The sequence below is a fragment of the Ranitomeya imitator genome, chromosome 1, assembly GCF_032444005.1.
Source record: "Ranitomeya imitator isolate aRanImi1 chromosome 1, aRanImi1.pri, whole genome shotgun sequence".
Taxonomy (NCBI): Eukaryota; Metazoa; Chordata; class Amphibia; order Anura; family Dendrobatidae; genus Ranitomeya; species Ranitomeya imitator.
The window spans coordinates 1,176,027,484-1,176,043,291 of record NC_091282.1 but is presented as its reverse complement, the minus strand read 5'-3'; the positions used below and the strand labels follow the sequence as shown (position 1 = coordinate 1,176,043,291).

The 15,808-nt window shown below is 39.2% G+C and overlaps 1 protein-coding gene across 2 annotated transcripts in view; it reads right to left on the bottom strand.

The window, feature by feature from the left end:
* Nucleotides 1-6,337: 6,337 nt before the first annotated feature.
* Nucleotides 6,338-15,808, bottom strand: part of LDB2 (LIM domain binding 2) — a 569,407-nt gene continuing 559,936 nt past the window's right edge. The window contains exon 9 of one of the 2 annotated variants that reach the window (XM_069744698.1): nucleotides 6,338-11,929. In XM_069744698.1, the coding sequence (XP_069600799.1) occupies nucleotides 11,699-11,929 (231 nt within the window). In that variant the 3' untranslated portion in view covers nucleotides 6,338-11,698. Of the gene's footprint in view, nucleotides 11,964-15,808 lie in introns of both variants that reach the window. The other variant, XM_069744700.1, reaches the window with a different exon arrangement.

Sequence of the window (15,808 nt, the reverse complement as noted above, 5' to 3'; positions counted from 1 at the left end):
CGGGCACATTTGCAGGATCCGTTTCTTGTCCAAAACGATGGATTGCGACGGATGCCAAACGACGCAAGTGTGAAAGTAGCCTTAGGGCTAGGGTTAGGGTTGGGGCTAAAGTTAGAGTTAGAGTTGGGATTAGGGTTAGGGTTTGGATTAGGGTTGGTATTAGGGTTAGGGTTGGCATTAGGGTTACGCTTGGGATTAGGGTTAGGTTTGGGATTAGGGTTAAGGTTAGGGTTGTGATTAGGGGTGTATTGGGATTAGGGTTAGGTTTGAGGTTAGGGTTGAGATTAGGATTAGGGGTGTGTTGGATTTAGGGTTTTGATTAGGGTTAGGTTTGAGGTTAGGGTTGAGATTAGGGGTGTGTTGGATTTAGGGTTTTGATTAGGGTTATGGTTAGGGTTGACATTAGGGTTGTTTTGGGGTAAGGGTTGTGATTATGGTTAGGGTTAGTGATTAGGATTATGGATCAGGTTGGGATTAGGGTTAGGGGTGTGTTGGGGTTAGGGTTGGAGCTAGAATTGGGGGGTTTCCACTGTTTAGGTACATCAGGGGGTCTCCAAACACGACAGCCAATTTTGCGCTCAAAAAGTCAAATGGTGCTCCCTCCTTTCTGAGCTCTGCCGTGCGCCCAAACAGTGGGTTACTCCCACATATGGGGTACCAGCATACTCAGGACAAATTGGACAACAACTTTTGGGGTCCAATTTCTCTTGTTACCCTTGTGAAAATAAAAACTTGGGGGCTAAAAAATCTTTTTTGTGTAAAAAAAAAAATATTTTTTATTTTCACGACTCTGCATTATAAACTTCTGTGAAGCACTTGGGCATTCAAAGTTCTCACCACACATCTAGATAAGTTCCATGGGGGGTCTAGTTTCCAAAATGGGGTCACTTGTGGGGGATTTCTACTGTTTAGTCACATCAGGGGCTCTCCAAACGCGACATGGCGTCCGATCTCAATTCCAGCCAATTCTGCATTGAAAAAGTCAAACGGCACTCCTTCACTTCCAAGTTCTGCGGTGCGCCCAAAAAGTGGTTTACCCTCACATATGGGGTATCAGCATACTCAGGAGAAATTGCACAACAACTTTTGTGGTCTAATTTCTCCTGTTACCCTTGTGAAAATAAAAATTTGTGGGCAAAAAGATCATTTTTGTAGAAAAAATGCGATTTTTTTTTCATGGCTCTACATTATAATCTTCTGTGAAGCACATGGGGGTTCAAAGTGCTCACCACACATCTAGATAAGTTCCTTGGGGGGTCTAGTTTCCAAAACGGGGTCACTTGTGGGGGGTTACTACTGTTTAGGTACATCAGGGGCTCTGCAAACGCAACATAACGCCCACAGACCATTCTATCTAAGTCTGCATTCCAAAACGGCGCTCCTTCCCTTCCGAGCTCTGCCGTGCGCCCAAACAGTGGTTTACCCCCACATATGGGGCATCAGCATACTCAGGATAAATTGGACAACAACTTTAGTGGTCCAATTTCTCCTCTTACCCTTGTGAAAATAAAAACTTGGGGGCTACAATTTCTTTTTTTGTGAAAAAAAAAATATTTTTTATTTTCACGACTCTGCATTCTAAACTTCTGTGAAGCACTTGGGCATTCAAAGTTCTCACCACACATCTAGATAAGTTCCTTGGGGGGTCTAGTTTCCAAAATGGGGTCACTTGTGGAGGGTTTCTACTGGTTAGGTACATCAGGGGCTCTGCAAACGCAACATAATGCCAGCAGACCATTCTATCAAAGTCTGCATTCCAAAACGGCGCTCCTTCCTTCCGAGCTCTTCCGTGCGCCCAAACAGTGGTTTACCCCCACATATGGGGTACCAGCATACTCAGGACAAATTGGACAACAACTTTTGGGGTCCAATTTCTCTTGTTACCCTTGTGAAAATAAAAACTTGGGGGCTAAAATATCTTTTTTGTGTAAAAAAAAAAAATTTTTTATTTTCATGACTCTGCATTATAAACTTCTGTGAAGCACTTGGGCATTCAAAGTTCTCACCACCATCTAGATAAGTTCCATGGGGGGTCTAGTTTCCAAAATGGGGTCACTTGTGGGGGATTTCTACTGTTTAGGCACATCAGGGGCTCTCCAAACGCGACATGGCGTCCGATCTCAATTCCAGCCAATTCTGCATTGAAAAAGTCAAACGGCACTCCTTCACTTCCAAGTTCTGCGGTGCGCCCAAAAAGTGCTTTACCCCCACATATGGGGTATTGTCGTATTCAGGAGAAATTGCATAACAAAATTTATGGTTACATTTCGGTTTTTACACTTGTGAAAATAAAAAAAATGGTTCTGAATTAAGATGTTTGCAAAAAATAGTTAAATGTTCATATTTTCCTTCCACATTGTTTCAGTTCCTGTGAAGCACGTAAAGGGTTAATAAACTTCTTGAATGTGGTTTTCAGAACCTTGAGGGGTGTAGTTTTTAGAATGGTGTCACACTTCATTATTTTCTATCATATAGACCCCTCAAAATGACTTCAAATGTGATGTGGTCCCTAAAAAAAAATGGTGTTGTAAAAATGAGAAATTGCTGGTCAACTTTTAACCCTTATAACTCCCTAACAAAAAAAAATTTTGTTTCCAAAATTGTGCTGATGTAAAGTAGACATGTGGGAAATGTTATTTATTAACTATTTTTTGTGACATATCTCTCTGATTTAAGGGCATAAAAATACAAAGTTTGAAAATTGCAAAATTTTAAAAATTTTCGCCATATTTCCATTTTTTTCATAAATAATTGCAAGTAATATCGAAGAAATGTTACCACTAACATGAAGTACAATATGTCACGAAAAAACAGTCTCAGAATCAGCGGGATCCGTTGAAGCGTTCCAGAGTTATAACCTCATAAAGTGACAGTGGTCAGAATTGCAAAAATTGGCTCGGTCATTAAGTACCAATTTGGCTCTGTCACTAAGGGGTTAAAGCTCCGAGCACTAAAAAATACTCGGAGGTCAACAGAGCGTGCTCGGGAAATCTCGAGTAACGAGTATATTCGCTCATCACTAGTTTCCATATAAATCCCCGAGTGACGTGATTGAGATGAAACCCCCGAGGGATCCATTCACAATAAAGGGGTAGCAGAGTTACTCTGGACTCTGTTTGACCTCTGTTTAGCAGTGTCCTTCTTTCCAGAAGTGCACAAAACTGTGGCCGACGGTACTTTTATGCAACCCTAAAAAGACGGACACCGCCGGATCACAGGTCAGACGGCATCCACAGTGCCTCCATCTGCCTCATTATAGGTAATCTTCCACCAGAGGTTCCATCTGAATCAAGTATTTCAGAGATTTACACGGAAACGCCGGGGCGAGCGCTCAACGCAGAGCTAGCGGTTCTGTGACTGCTGAGCTCTGTATAACCCCATCCACACCACTGATTGGCAGCTTATTCTGTACTCTGTGCATAGGCAGAAAGATGTCAATCAGTGGGGCAGGGTTACACAGGGCAGGAGAACTCCATGCCGTGAGACAACTAGTCCTCTAGTGATAATCTCCTGCTGATTAAACACTGATTTTATTGAAACTACAAGAAGCCCAATAAGTGACACATGGTTGAAATCAGGGTATCTGCCCCTACATCATGCTGCTCTCAGATTACAAAGCAAAAACCTGACAGATTCCTTTTATTACCTATTGACAAGGGGAATAGAAAAACCCAATGGGCAATATATTCATCCACTTCTAGGAGGAATACTGGAGGAACATCACAATACATAGTTATAAGCAAAATTGGTCCAACGTTATTACATGGTTGAAATGTATTTTTTTTTTCTTTCACATTTTCCAATCTAAGCAGTTATGCATTACTGATGGTTATACTTTTAGTGGGACGGGAATGTAAAAACATTTCTGGTTGTCCCGTTTTCTCACCTACTGTAACCTTCGCTCACACATATGCATTCATATCGTGGAGGTGGGCTACATTAGAAGTAGATTTTTTTTTATGTTCTTAAAATATTCCCGCTCGGTTTTCCATGCAAAGACCTACACAATGAGCAGTCTAAGCAATTACCGCTCACTTACTAATGCGCCTCCATAATTGAACACCTTTTAGGTCTAAAAAGAAGTGGTTTTATTCACAGTGTGAGACTCAATAAGAAAACATTTTTAGCTTTTTTTCCCCCCTTATTCTGACAAATGCAAATGTCTTTTATTTCTGGAGCTCATTTAAAATAACGAGGAGGAGGAGGGCGCCATTCATTGGGTCTGGCGGGTCACGAGATGACGCTATCCATTGTTCTCTCCTGGTAAGCCGGGCAGACAGACGTCTATCACGTCTCTCATTTCCAGCCTCTTTGGACTCATTACGTTGTAGTCCTTAAACAATAAAGTATGCGCTGGCTGTTAAGCTTATGTGGGATGGATAATTGGCTCCAGTAATAAAGTATTCGTTTTGATTAGTCTAATTATGACTTTTTGTGGGAGTTGACAATTGGACTTATGTGGAAATAATAGTAATCCGAAGAGCAAAGGAACATGGAACAGAATCGGAACGTTGAGATCGGTTCTGTCCGTTACGGTACATTCAGGCAACTGCCGTGGACTGAAAGCTGTTGACAAATGTTAGAGGGGCGCCCATCCTAGAAATAAATGAGAAATACAAATTTGGTAAAAAGCCCCTGAAATATACGATCTGCAAGAAAAAAAGGTCATCTTACCTTTATTCCCTTTATTTCAGGGCCTTTATTGGTTGGTGTTGGTGAAATGAGCGGATCGATTTTAGATGACTTCGCTCCTCAAAAAATCATTTAGGTCATCGTTGACTTTGTTTTACGTTAATTTCTGATTTGGTTCTAAAGTACAAAAATTAAAGAAAATTATACTCCTCTATCCAGTTTGACTTTGCCTTTCGACATCTTCGGCAGCACCTCGACATCATGACTTGCGTCGCCTCTCGCTGTGACCTCCTGAGCCATCCAAGATCCTAGAAGACAAAGTCTGACAGAAGAAGGAGCGGGGCTGTGCCGTGGGACAGGTCAGGACCAGGGTAAGGTTAATGTAATTTAGAAAAAATAAAGTTAATTTATTAAGTTCTTGGGTCTGGAGAGACCCAATGTCATAAAAAAATCACACTGAATTCACATTGATTAAATTTGATGGTTGATTTGAGCGAATCTGGCGTTTTTGCATGTCGACAGATTCGCCTTTCACTACTCATTTTCCATAGTTTAAACTATCCAGAAACTCAAACCCCTTCCTTAAATAGGTTGTCCACTTTACCTTTAGGTTAATGAACTTTCGAATGGGCAGAGCTTTTCAACTGAAACCCAATGTAAGCAAACATTGTGGGCATGCTCAGTGATCTGTGCAGAGGTTATTGTGCAAGGAGGGTGATGAGGTGAGCTGTGTCCATCACTTATTGTCTGTTTTAAGAAAGAAAATAAGGAGGCGCTCCATGTGTTTTACCACATTGACATGTGATAAAGAAACTGGAGATTACCACTTACCAGGGTGGGTTGTGTCCCGACACAACTCCACTGAACATAATGAGGGAACTGATGCTCCAGCTGCTGACCTACACCTTGGTGTGTAAGAACATAGAAATGCTGACAAAATGTGTGGTGTGTTCTGGACTGGAAACTAGACATGCGTCAAGAAGAGAATTATTCATACAACGCGTTTCAGACTTCAACTCCTTCCTCATTTTTCAGTTTTTCCAGCAATTGCCAGCAGTGTGGTGTGTTACCTGCCATATTTTTCATAAAGCTTTAACCTTTTAGTGTTATCCTGTTTCCGAAGAGAACAAAATGACTGCTGAGAAGTGATCTCTACAGAACAGGATGTCTAAGATGTCCCAGAATGAGAATGAAGGGGACTGGATGCTCGGAAGAATCTTATGACCACTTGATAAAACAAAAGAAGACTTTATGACCACGTGGTAAAAAAAGCGGTGGTTTTGTGCAGATAAAAACCCTTTGTGGAATTTAGTACCAGGCATGTGGGTGACATTTTAACAAATCCACATGCTATGGATTTTTTCAACATAGAAATTGACCGCTGGTGAGATTTTTTAGATCTACAGTAGGTCAATGTCTACGATGGATTTTCACTGCTTTCAATATAGTAGGGATGAAATCTGCAGGGAATCTGTGGCAAAATTGGCAGAAAAATCTACAGTGGAATTCCTGCAGAATCCAGCGGTCAATTTGGCCAGGAAAAATTTGCCAAATTTTGATATCGCCTTTAAAAAAAAACCCCAGCTATGGCAGCAATAAGGATATAATAATTAATCATCTTTTACAAAGCGACTTTTCCTTGACATCCTACCAAAATATACCGTACGTGTCTGTTCAGCTCTTTAAAAAAAAAAAGGCAAAACAATTATGTTAGCACAGTTTATTGGCACACAAATCGGCAAAGCATAACATGAAATACATTTGCTCATAACACATTGACTTATACTGTGTGCTCAAAATGGTCATATGAAAATTAAACAGAATTTTAGACATATAAAGTTTCACATAAATACACTGCAATAATAATAAAAAAATGCCATAAGAGAATTTACAAAATATTTATACAAGAAATATACTATGAAAGATAGCAACAAAGCCAACCGAGATACAATAAAACACAAATTCTGGATTTTATAAACTCCTCACGAAATGAAAATGAATACATGGCTTTTTGAAATATCTTGACCAAAAGATTTTTTTTTTCATTTTTTGGTATTTTTATGGTTCAAAAATGTATTTAAAACTGCTAACATGATATTAAATAGGACCGGTCACTTCTCTTAATATGTCTGTTTTAATAAACATTTGTATTCTCCAAGAAATAACAATTCCACATGATATTTTCTTAGGATTCTACACGGATTCCAATCTGCTACCCCTCTTGGAAACGCATGATTAAATTGACAACCTGGTGTTATCTTTTTACTAATTGGTTGTTTGTACCTACAAGATCTAATAATGTCCAATTACTGTTGAATATCAGGTTGTGTAGTAACACAATCTATTGATCAGAAAAATGGTAACACTCTGTTATCAATTAGCGCCATCTCAGCAGCGACGGTAGTCGCGATTCCTAGCGCTATTGCCACCACAATTATACTGGACACACCACCGGCAATCAGTTCTGATGAAGGTCCAATGTAGGACCGAAACATTAATTTAATGCAGATTTCCTATTAAAGAAACTATCTATTTTTCACCGTAACCTTTGAGTGCCAAGTTTTCTCTAGTATTCAGTTGTCAATGAATTATATTACATTTCCAGGAGGAGTAATAATTAAGATTTTTATTTAAAATACAAAAACAGGCGTGTCAGAAGTGATGACCGGCCCTCCTGTAAAGGGAACCCGACAGGAACATGCTACCCAAACCACAGACGGCGTAAATCAGAGACATTCTGCTGCTGTGCATATTTTATTCTAAAAAATTGCCATGATTCAGAGAATAAAATACTTTGTAAATCCGACCAGGGACTGTGCATCGTAGACGGTTAGTCCATGTGACATGTACCTAGCCGCTGTCAGTTATGGAGATCTGATAGACAAGGGTTGTGGGGCAGAGCAGTGGCTTGGACAGAGATAACTAAAGTCTCAGTATGATGAAATAAACTTTGTCATCTCAGTCGTTGCTTATGCAGAGTGCAGTAACTAGTGACAAACTCACCTGTCCTGTGCACTGTGCTCTTCTTCGGCTCTTTGCCTTTACTCTCAGTATTGTGAGAGAATAGGCAGATACCTGCTGGTACAACCGTAACAAAATTTAAGCTGTTCGTGACATATGACATACCTATATGTCATGTGTAGTCTCACTGCCTTTGATGCGGGCTCACACGCCGAGCCTGCATCCTTTCCAGCAGATGCTGGTGAAAGGTGTTTGGTATCTGCCTAGTTGTACTGACCTGGAGAATCATATTGCCAGGTCATTTTTATTGTATAGTGAATATGGAAAAAAACAAAGATGGAAATTTGTCTGGGGGTGAAGAGATTAAAAAAGTGTCACCTGTAGGAAGAAGATTTAAAAAATGAAGTTAAGACTAGGTTAAAGTTAGGAGTAGAACGAAGACAAGGGATAGGGTTAGAGCTAGTGTTATATTTAAGGTTAAGAGTAGAGTTAAGGTTAGAGCTCGTGTTGTAGTTAAGGATAAGATTAGGGTTAGAGCTAGGCTTATAGGTAAGGATAAGAGTAGGGTTAGAGATAGGCTTATAGGTAAGGATAAGAGTAAGGTTAGGGTTAGAGCTAGTGTTGTAGTTAAGGATAGGAGTAGGGTTAGAGCTAGGGTTATAGGTAAGGATAAGAGTAGGGTTAGAGCTAGGGTTATAGTTAAGGTTAAGAGTAGGGTTAGAGCTAGGGTTATAGGTAAGGATAAGAGTAGGGTTAGGGTTAGCGCTAGTGTTGTAGTTAAGGAAAAGAGTAGGGTTAGAGCTAGGGTTATAGTTAAGGTTAAGAGTAGGGTTAGAGCTAGGGTTATAGGTAAGGATAAGAGTAGGGTTAGGGTTAGCGCTAGTGTTGTAGTTAAGGAAAAGAGTAGGGTTAGAGCTAGGGTTATAGGTAAGGATAAGAGTAGGGTTAGAGCTAGGGTTATAGGTAAGGATAAGAGTAGGGTTAGAGCTAGGGTTATAGGTAAGGATAAGAGTAGGGTTAGAGCTAGGGTTATAGGTAAGGATAAGAGTAGGGTTAGAGCTAGGGTTATAGGTAAGGATAAGAGTAGGATTAGAGCTAGGGTTATAGGTAAGGATAAGAGTAGGGTTAGAGCTAGGGTTATAGGTAAGGATAGGACTAGAGTTGAGGTTAGAAACTGGGGTTAGGGATAGTGTTAAGGTTCAGTTAATATCTACGATAATTAGTTACATAAAAAAATAATAAAGCAAAAAATTAAAGCATTTTATTGTTAATAATTTATATTGTATTTCAGCAAAATGTAGAAAATAACTACAGAGTCATGGGGCAAGTTACAATTAAATTGATATTTTCTTTAAATAAAAATACATGTTCTTGGGGTAAGCGGTTCAATGCTGGACTGGTGGAAGGATTAGGAGGCGTAAAATATTTGCTTTGCCCCTGTGCTGGCAAGCAACGTTATGCCACAGGGTCACAAAAAAGTATGTTTTTTCTGAAATGACTTTGTGTTTTCAGGGTAAAATGTACACAGCTGCAGTAGTAAAGGCGGTCGCTAATTCTTCTTGACTATGGTTCAGGGAGAATGAATCTCCTGTCGGGTTCCCTTTAAATAATAATAAGTATTAACAATCTATGTGAACTTTATATGACCAATAAACAGCAAGAAATAAAAAAAAAATCTGCATTAATTTCGTAACTAAGGAAACAAACAAATGAAATATATAAAAAAGTCTTAAGCGCAGGATCATACAAAGTTATAAATGAAGTTGATGTTCCATTTGTTAAAGCACAAATGACTCCTCAGATTTACAAAAAGTTTCACACTTACAAACTATTGTAAGTTAATACTGTCATAATCACGGTTCAAAACCAAATTAATGAAATAAAACTTTTTAGAAATTTCTACATAAGTAGAGATGAGTGACACAAATACCGTCCGAGATGTGGAGGATTTTAACCAGTTAGGCGTGTTTTAAGTAAAGAGTGGAAGTCACAAAAAAAGATAATAACAAAAAAAAAAAAAGGTTGTCCATCAGGAATAAATATTTTAATTTGTTTTATATCTTCCTTATTATTTAAACTGTTTTGGATGATGAATTACGTTTTAGGAAAAATAAAACAAATTAACAATAGGAAAACATTTAGCTTTTAAATAAGCTTATTTATGAAATGCCTAAAAAAAAAATAAAAGTAAAAAATATACTGGCCCAAAGTGACAAAAAATTCTGTGAACCACATCCCAACAGACCCATTTACACTGAGAATTACTTTTTAAATACTTCACAGACTGTGATATTCTTTACGCATGGAAAGGCAATCTTTACAATTTTAAAAAGTGAACCCTCCCTTTTATTGTTAGGTGTTGACAGATTCCCTTTAAAATGAATCTGTCATGAGGATTTTGCCACCTAATCTGAAAGCAGCATTTACATACGGTGGCAGATCTGATGTCTGCATACCGGGCATTCTTACAAAATGCTCTCCTGCGAGTTTTACTGCTGATCTGAGCTGACTACGATGTGCACAATGACAGCGCACGTTGAGTTTAGTGCACATCACACAGGGACTAGCCCAGTAACAACCGTTACTGATGATGCTTCATTTCAGAGAGGAGTGACCGCAGCCTTCACCCCTTGATGACGCTTTATTTCAGTATCCACAGCAAGCACTGGAATTCTCAAGAGAGGCGTCATCAAGAAGGAAGAAGACAAAAAAGAGCAAAGAGTTGTTAGTGCAGTTGGGGAAGGATAGGGAATTATTAAATTCATGTACAGTATATTAAAATATAGTTTATATTATCACATCATATAGATACGATCTTATGAAGAAAATTTATGTGGATTTTACCCCTTTTAAGGTTGGTTTACACTGGCTGATAATCTGTCAGATTCTAGTGGCAATGTCCTATCTTTCACGATAATTATGTATTATGAATAAGTAGAGTGACTGAACAATGTGTGCAAAAATGCTCATTCATCGGGATTGAAATCGTTTAGGTGAGCAAAAATATTCACGTTCAGTTTTCGAAAGTTGTGTAATATAAATGGAGACTGATCACTCATTCAACAATTCGACCATCAAAAGGGAGGAGTGGAAATTCAAGTCTTAGTGTTGACGAGTTGTAATATTGGACAGAGTACATATCCGTAATTATCCCCAAAAATATTTTGCTTAGTTAGTTTGATTATATTTGTACAATACTTTATAAATTCATGTATCCGAAATAAATACTATGAATTAAGGGATGTTAATGTTGAACATATAACTTTACGTAACTTATCTGCCTGTGATAACAGTGGACAATGTTCGATGTTATGACTGCTATTCAACCATTTCATTCACGATTCTCATCCTGTGTAAACATTTGTCTGACATCGTATTCTGGTCGGGAGTAATTATTGCAGTGTTCATTGTTCAAAAGATTATCTGCTCCTGTAAACGATCCCTTAGGGCCCCCATACACATTAGCTAAAAATGTGACCAAACTCGCTGATTTATTTGAGACTGGCTGATTATCAAGAGACAGAAGGATTGGGCACTTGTAACTTTCGACATCAGATTCTTTTGTTTCTAGGGGGGATAAGCCGCTGCCAGAAGAGCCTGGTAGCGGCTTTCTCCTTTTTTACTATGGAAAACACATGAACGGTGACCCAAACGTTTACATTTTTGAGACAGTCAGGAGTGATGTGAGCCAACTCAAGGGAATAGGCAGGGTGCATGCTCGACCTGCGTTCCATTCAAAGTCCTTTGATGACTGGGATTTCCAGAAGTTGGTCCCTCATCGATATGCTATTTTTATGTAACCAGTGTGCCAGAGTTATATTACATTTTTGTTATACACCTTTGGCAATTTTTGGGAATACATGGTAATCTTTCACCAAAACTATACTCCAATTCATAAAATATCACAAGCTGCAGAGTATTAGAAAACTCATGGTAATTGTACAATTTGCATTGTAACTAATTGATATGAACATATAGGTATTTGTAGAATTTTTTGTTTGGCATAATGACAATTTTTGTATAATTGTACGGACACAAAGTAAACAATGTAATAATCTGTAAATCAACATCTTAAGCATTATCAAGTTCTCTGGTCAGTCTTGATCTATTGGGAAGCTTGTTGCGTTGGATTCTCTGGTTTGGTGTCCTGGGTACTGGGCGGTTTGCTGTTCCATGGACTATTGTTTCCCAGTGCAGGGGAATTGTTGAAATCTTCTTCATCATCCATTCCATTAGCTGCATCATATTGAGTGTTTTCTAGTCTAGTGATAAGCCTTTCATCTTCATCTCCAAATTCGCCTCCCATCAAAGTTGGTTCTCCTACCACCATCACATCCTGTGAACAGCACAGACCATTATTATGTGGGCACCTTGAGGAAAGACAAAAAAACTATCGATGACTGAATGTGGGACTGGTATTGTGCGATCTTACAGAAGGTTTGTCACAAGCATTACTGGAGATTAGATAAAGATTAGGGAATAATTATGAGAAGCTTTGAATTTTAGTTTTCGAGACATTAACCCCCAACGCAAAAGACTTGTGAGATTGGTAACCAGGTAAATTCCAAGACAAGTCTTTTTACATTTCTAAGGATATGTGCACATAGTGTTTTTTGAGGAGTTTTTTTTTTAAGCTTTAAAAAATCTCTTAAAAAATGCTGGAAAGACTCTTCTTATTCATTTCGACTACAAAACCACTTTGCTGTTCTTATGATTAAGCAGTTCCTGATGTATTCCGCTTCAGACTAGGCACTGTCCAATCAAAAGGCTGAGAGAAACACTTCAAGAAAAAAAACTCTTCCAAAATGCTTTTAAAACTCTTCAATACACCAACACTTCAGAAAACAAAAAGCATCTCCAAAATCTCTTTAAAGAAGGAGTGTTTCCTAAAGCAGTTTCCACGATAAAATGTGCTTAATTTTAAAGGATTTATCCAGGAATATATATATTTTTTTAACTATGGTCCTAAAACCTAACGGGCTGGCAGTTGTTACCTACCTGCCTTTTGTACCCAGTGCTAATCTCTGCCAGCTCAGAATGGTCACAGACCTCTCCTGCCAGCAATTCAGCAGTTACTACTGACATCTGCTTCTCTTCTGCTGTGCTCTGTTGATGTTGATGGGTTGTGACTGCTAATGTCATGCTGATTGACAGCTGGCTCTCCGTTGCCCTACTGTGGGAAGCCAGCTGTCAATCAGCATGACATCGGTAGTCATACTCTGTCAACAGACCAGCCAGGAAGAGGAAGAGCTGCTCTGTTGATGTTGAGCAGCTGAATCGCTGGAAGGAGCGGTCAATGACCACTTTGAACTGTTGTTGGGTAGAGGAGGCAGGTAGTTACATATGATCTGATAGAGATCATATGAGAAAAATGGACACCAAAACCATGCTTACCAAATATCATTTTTATTAATTATAATACAAAAAAATACACTTTTGTTAAAAACATGTACAAAAGTGGGAAACCACAAGATGGCACCACATTCCTAAAACTGGTATACACAGGCGACAGGCTCATGAAGTCATCTAAACTATCTAGCACTCTCACATGTGTCTAATAGATCTATAGCCTGCTGGTATCATACTAATTAAACAGCATTATGAAAGAGAAAAACATCATATAAGAGGACCCAGTCCTTTTTGGTGTAATGCACCCCCAGAAGACGGCATTATTCTGAAACGTACGTCGGGGTTTGTACCACATTCCATTACAGATAACAACATATGTCTGTATATGCTTTCCTTCTTATGATCTGTATATGTATGTCCTGCTGGGTCCTCTTATGTAATGTGTTTTTCTTTCATAATGTTATTTAACTAGAATAATACCAGCAGGCTATAGATCTTTTAGACACATGTGGGATTGCTAGGTATTTTAGATGATTTCATGCATCTGTTGCCTGTATATACCAGTTTTGGGAATGTGGTGCCATCTTTTGGTTTCCAACTTCTTGCATGTTTTTAACAAAAGTGTATTTTTGTATTGTAATAAAAAAAATGTGATATTTGTTGATAAACATGGTTCTGGTGTACATTTTTTCTCATATGATTTAAGCTCTTCTATGAACTGAACCTATTAATCTATCCATGCAAAGAAATTAGTTTGGCACATCAATATTATTGTATGTATTTGTGCCATGACTGTGGACACATTTGCTAACTACCTGATCAGATAGAAAGCAGGAAGACTTCCAGCAACCGCAATGGAAAGAACTATAAAAACATTTATTAATAACTAATACAATATCAAAAGGGAAAAATAAACACACTAGCCCTACGCCTTAGTGCTCAAAACGTACTCAGAAGAGGAAGAGCTTCTCTGTTGACTGTCACGGGGTTACCGAGACAGTGTGGAGCCAGAAGACCACAGCGTCTAATTGCTCCTACTCTGGCACTGAGAAGAAGCACTTCTTCATTTTGGCAGAACAGCGGTTAACTCTGAGCTCGCAGCTGAGCCCAGTTAGCCACTCCCTTCCCCTTTATAATCTGGGCTTTGATGCAAATCAATGTCAGAGCTAGCATTTGCTGCATGGCTTCAGGAGGAAGAGGTGTTCATATGAGAAGGAGAGTTGGAGGAGTTCTCTTTGACTATTGCAAAGTTTGTAAGTGGGGTAATTCCCTTTTCTACTTTTGTTTATTCCCTATCCTCCACTCCCCGATGCATTCCTTGATTATATGTGAGTGAATTTTTTATATGCCTGGAGTTTTCTGTTAATCCTTGTTTGTGTAGCCTTGTTTGTCGGGTTGGTGTACTGCGGTACATAATAGCGCCCCCTCTTCCCTGGGTGGGGGAAGAGAACAGACGGAGGGCTAACTAAGGAGATAAGGCAAGAGTGGAGGCTCCAGCATCTTCACCTTCAAAAGTATCCTAGGGAATAGGGCGAGCTAGGGCGCCCCCTAGTGGTAGGATCAGGGAAGGAGCCCCGGGTCCCGGGTCACCCGACAGCTGTGTCGTGAAATTGACGTTGAGCATAGGAATTGCCGTCAGCATTGGTCACTCTCCGGGTAGAGCAGACAAGTAGTTGGCAACCAGCGTGTTAGTTTTTAGGCCCATAGTGAAAAAAAAGTCCTGGATAAACCCTTTAACTGCCTAAAGACAACTCCATGTGCATATAATCTATGCCCTACCGCACTGATCAAGGGTTCAAGGAGCTTCAATATAGCTTAATACATACCTGCTGTCTCTAAGCCATAAGATAAAGCCAAGAAAGGTCATATTACACTCTTCTCCAAGTCAATGTCAAGTAGGAGGAGGCAAAGCTCACATTGTCTGACCTCCTGAATGGCACTGCAAATAACCTTCAGGTTCAGGTTTGATTGCATATCGCACACATTCCCTATTATAAATGGAACCTGAACTAGTGACATATACTTTTTAAACATTAGGCACAACAGGCCCATGACAATGCGCTGCGATTCCACTCAGTGAGAATGTGTCATCAGAAAATTACATACTATTTAAATTAGGTTTTTATGTTACATTTATTTTTTTATGTTTTGGTAGGTTTTTCTTTCCAAATCACAATCTGTACAAAAGCAAAAAATAATAGAAATCTTGTAATTCTCACACTGGTCACTGGGGTCTTTCTAGACTTTCACTTTCAGGAAATCCTCTTGTATATTAGCTGCAGTAGATGGCGATAGATCCAGTACTGAAGCAGCTAACGAGTTTGTGGAAGGGTTATTATGAAGTTGGGGATAAGGGGAACTGTGACGTCACCTATAGTGAATGGTGGATTGTTATTTACTGTATATAGGGGTGTTGCATATCATTGTAACCCTGCCTGTGATGATAATGAGACTTCCGAAAAGTTTTCTGTACAAAAAACTGGAAGCGTGAATCTAAAATGTCCTTCGTGGCCGGTATGAAATTTGCAAGGTTGCCAATTTTATTTGCAACTATTTTTTAGAAACCTGTTAAACAATTAAACCTAGCTTAAACTATAGAACATTTTTTGATTATACATTTAAATCAGTTTTCCATGTTAAAATGGTTTCATCCATTCAGCTTTCCTTACGTAAAAATAATAAAATCGGCTCTAATCACCGTCCCTTGCTCCAGGAACCGTTTCCTGTCGCGTCTCCCAGTAAGTGTTTTCAGGATGTAGGAATGATGTTGATGTAGACGTCAAGTGATTGGCGGCAGCGGTCACAAGTTCTGTAGCTGTGGGGGTCACCGCCTATAAACAAACACTGGGAGCAGCAGAGAATAGCT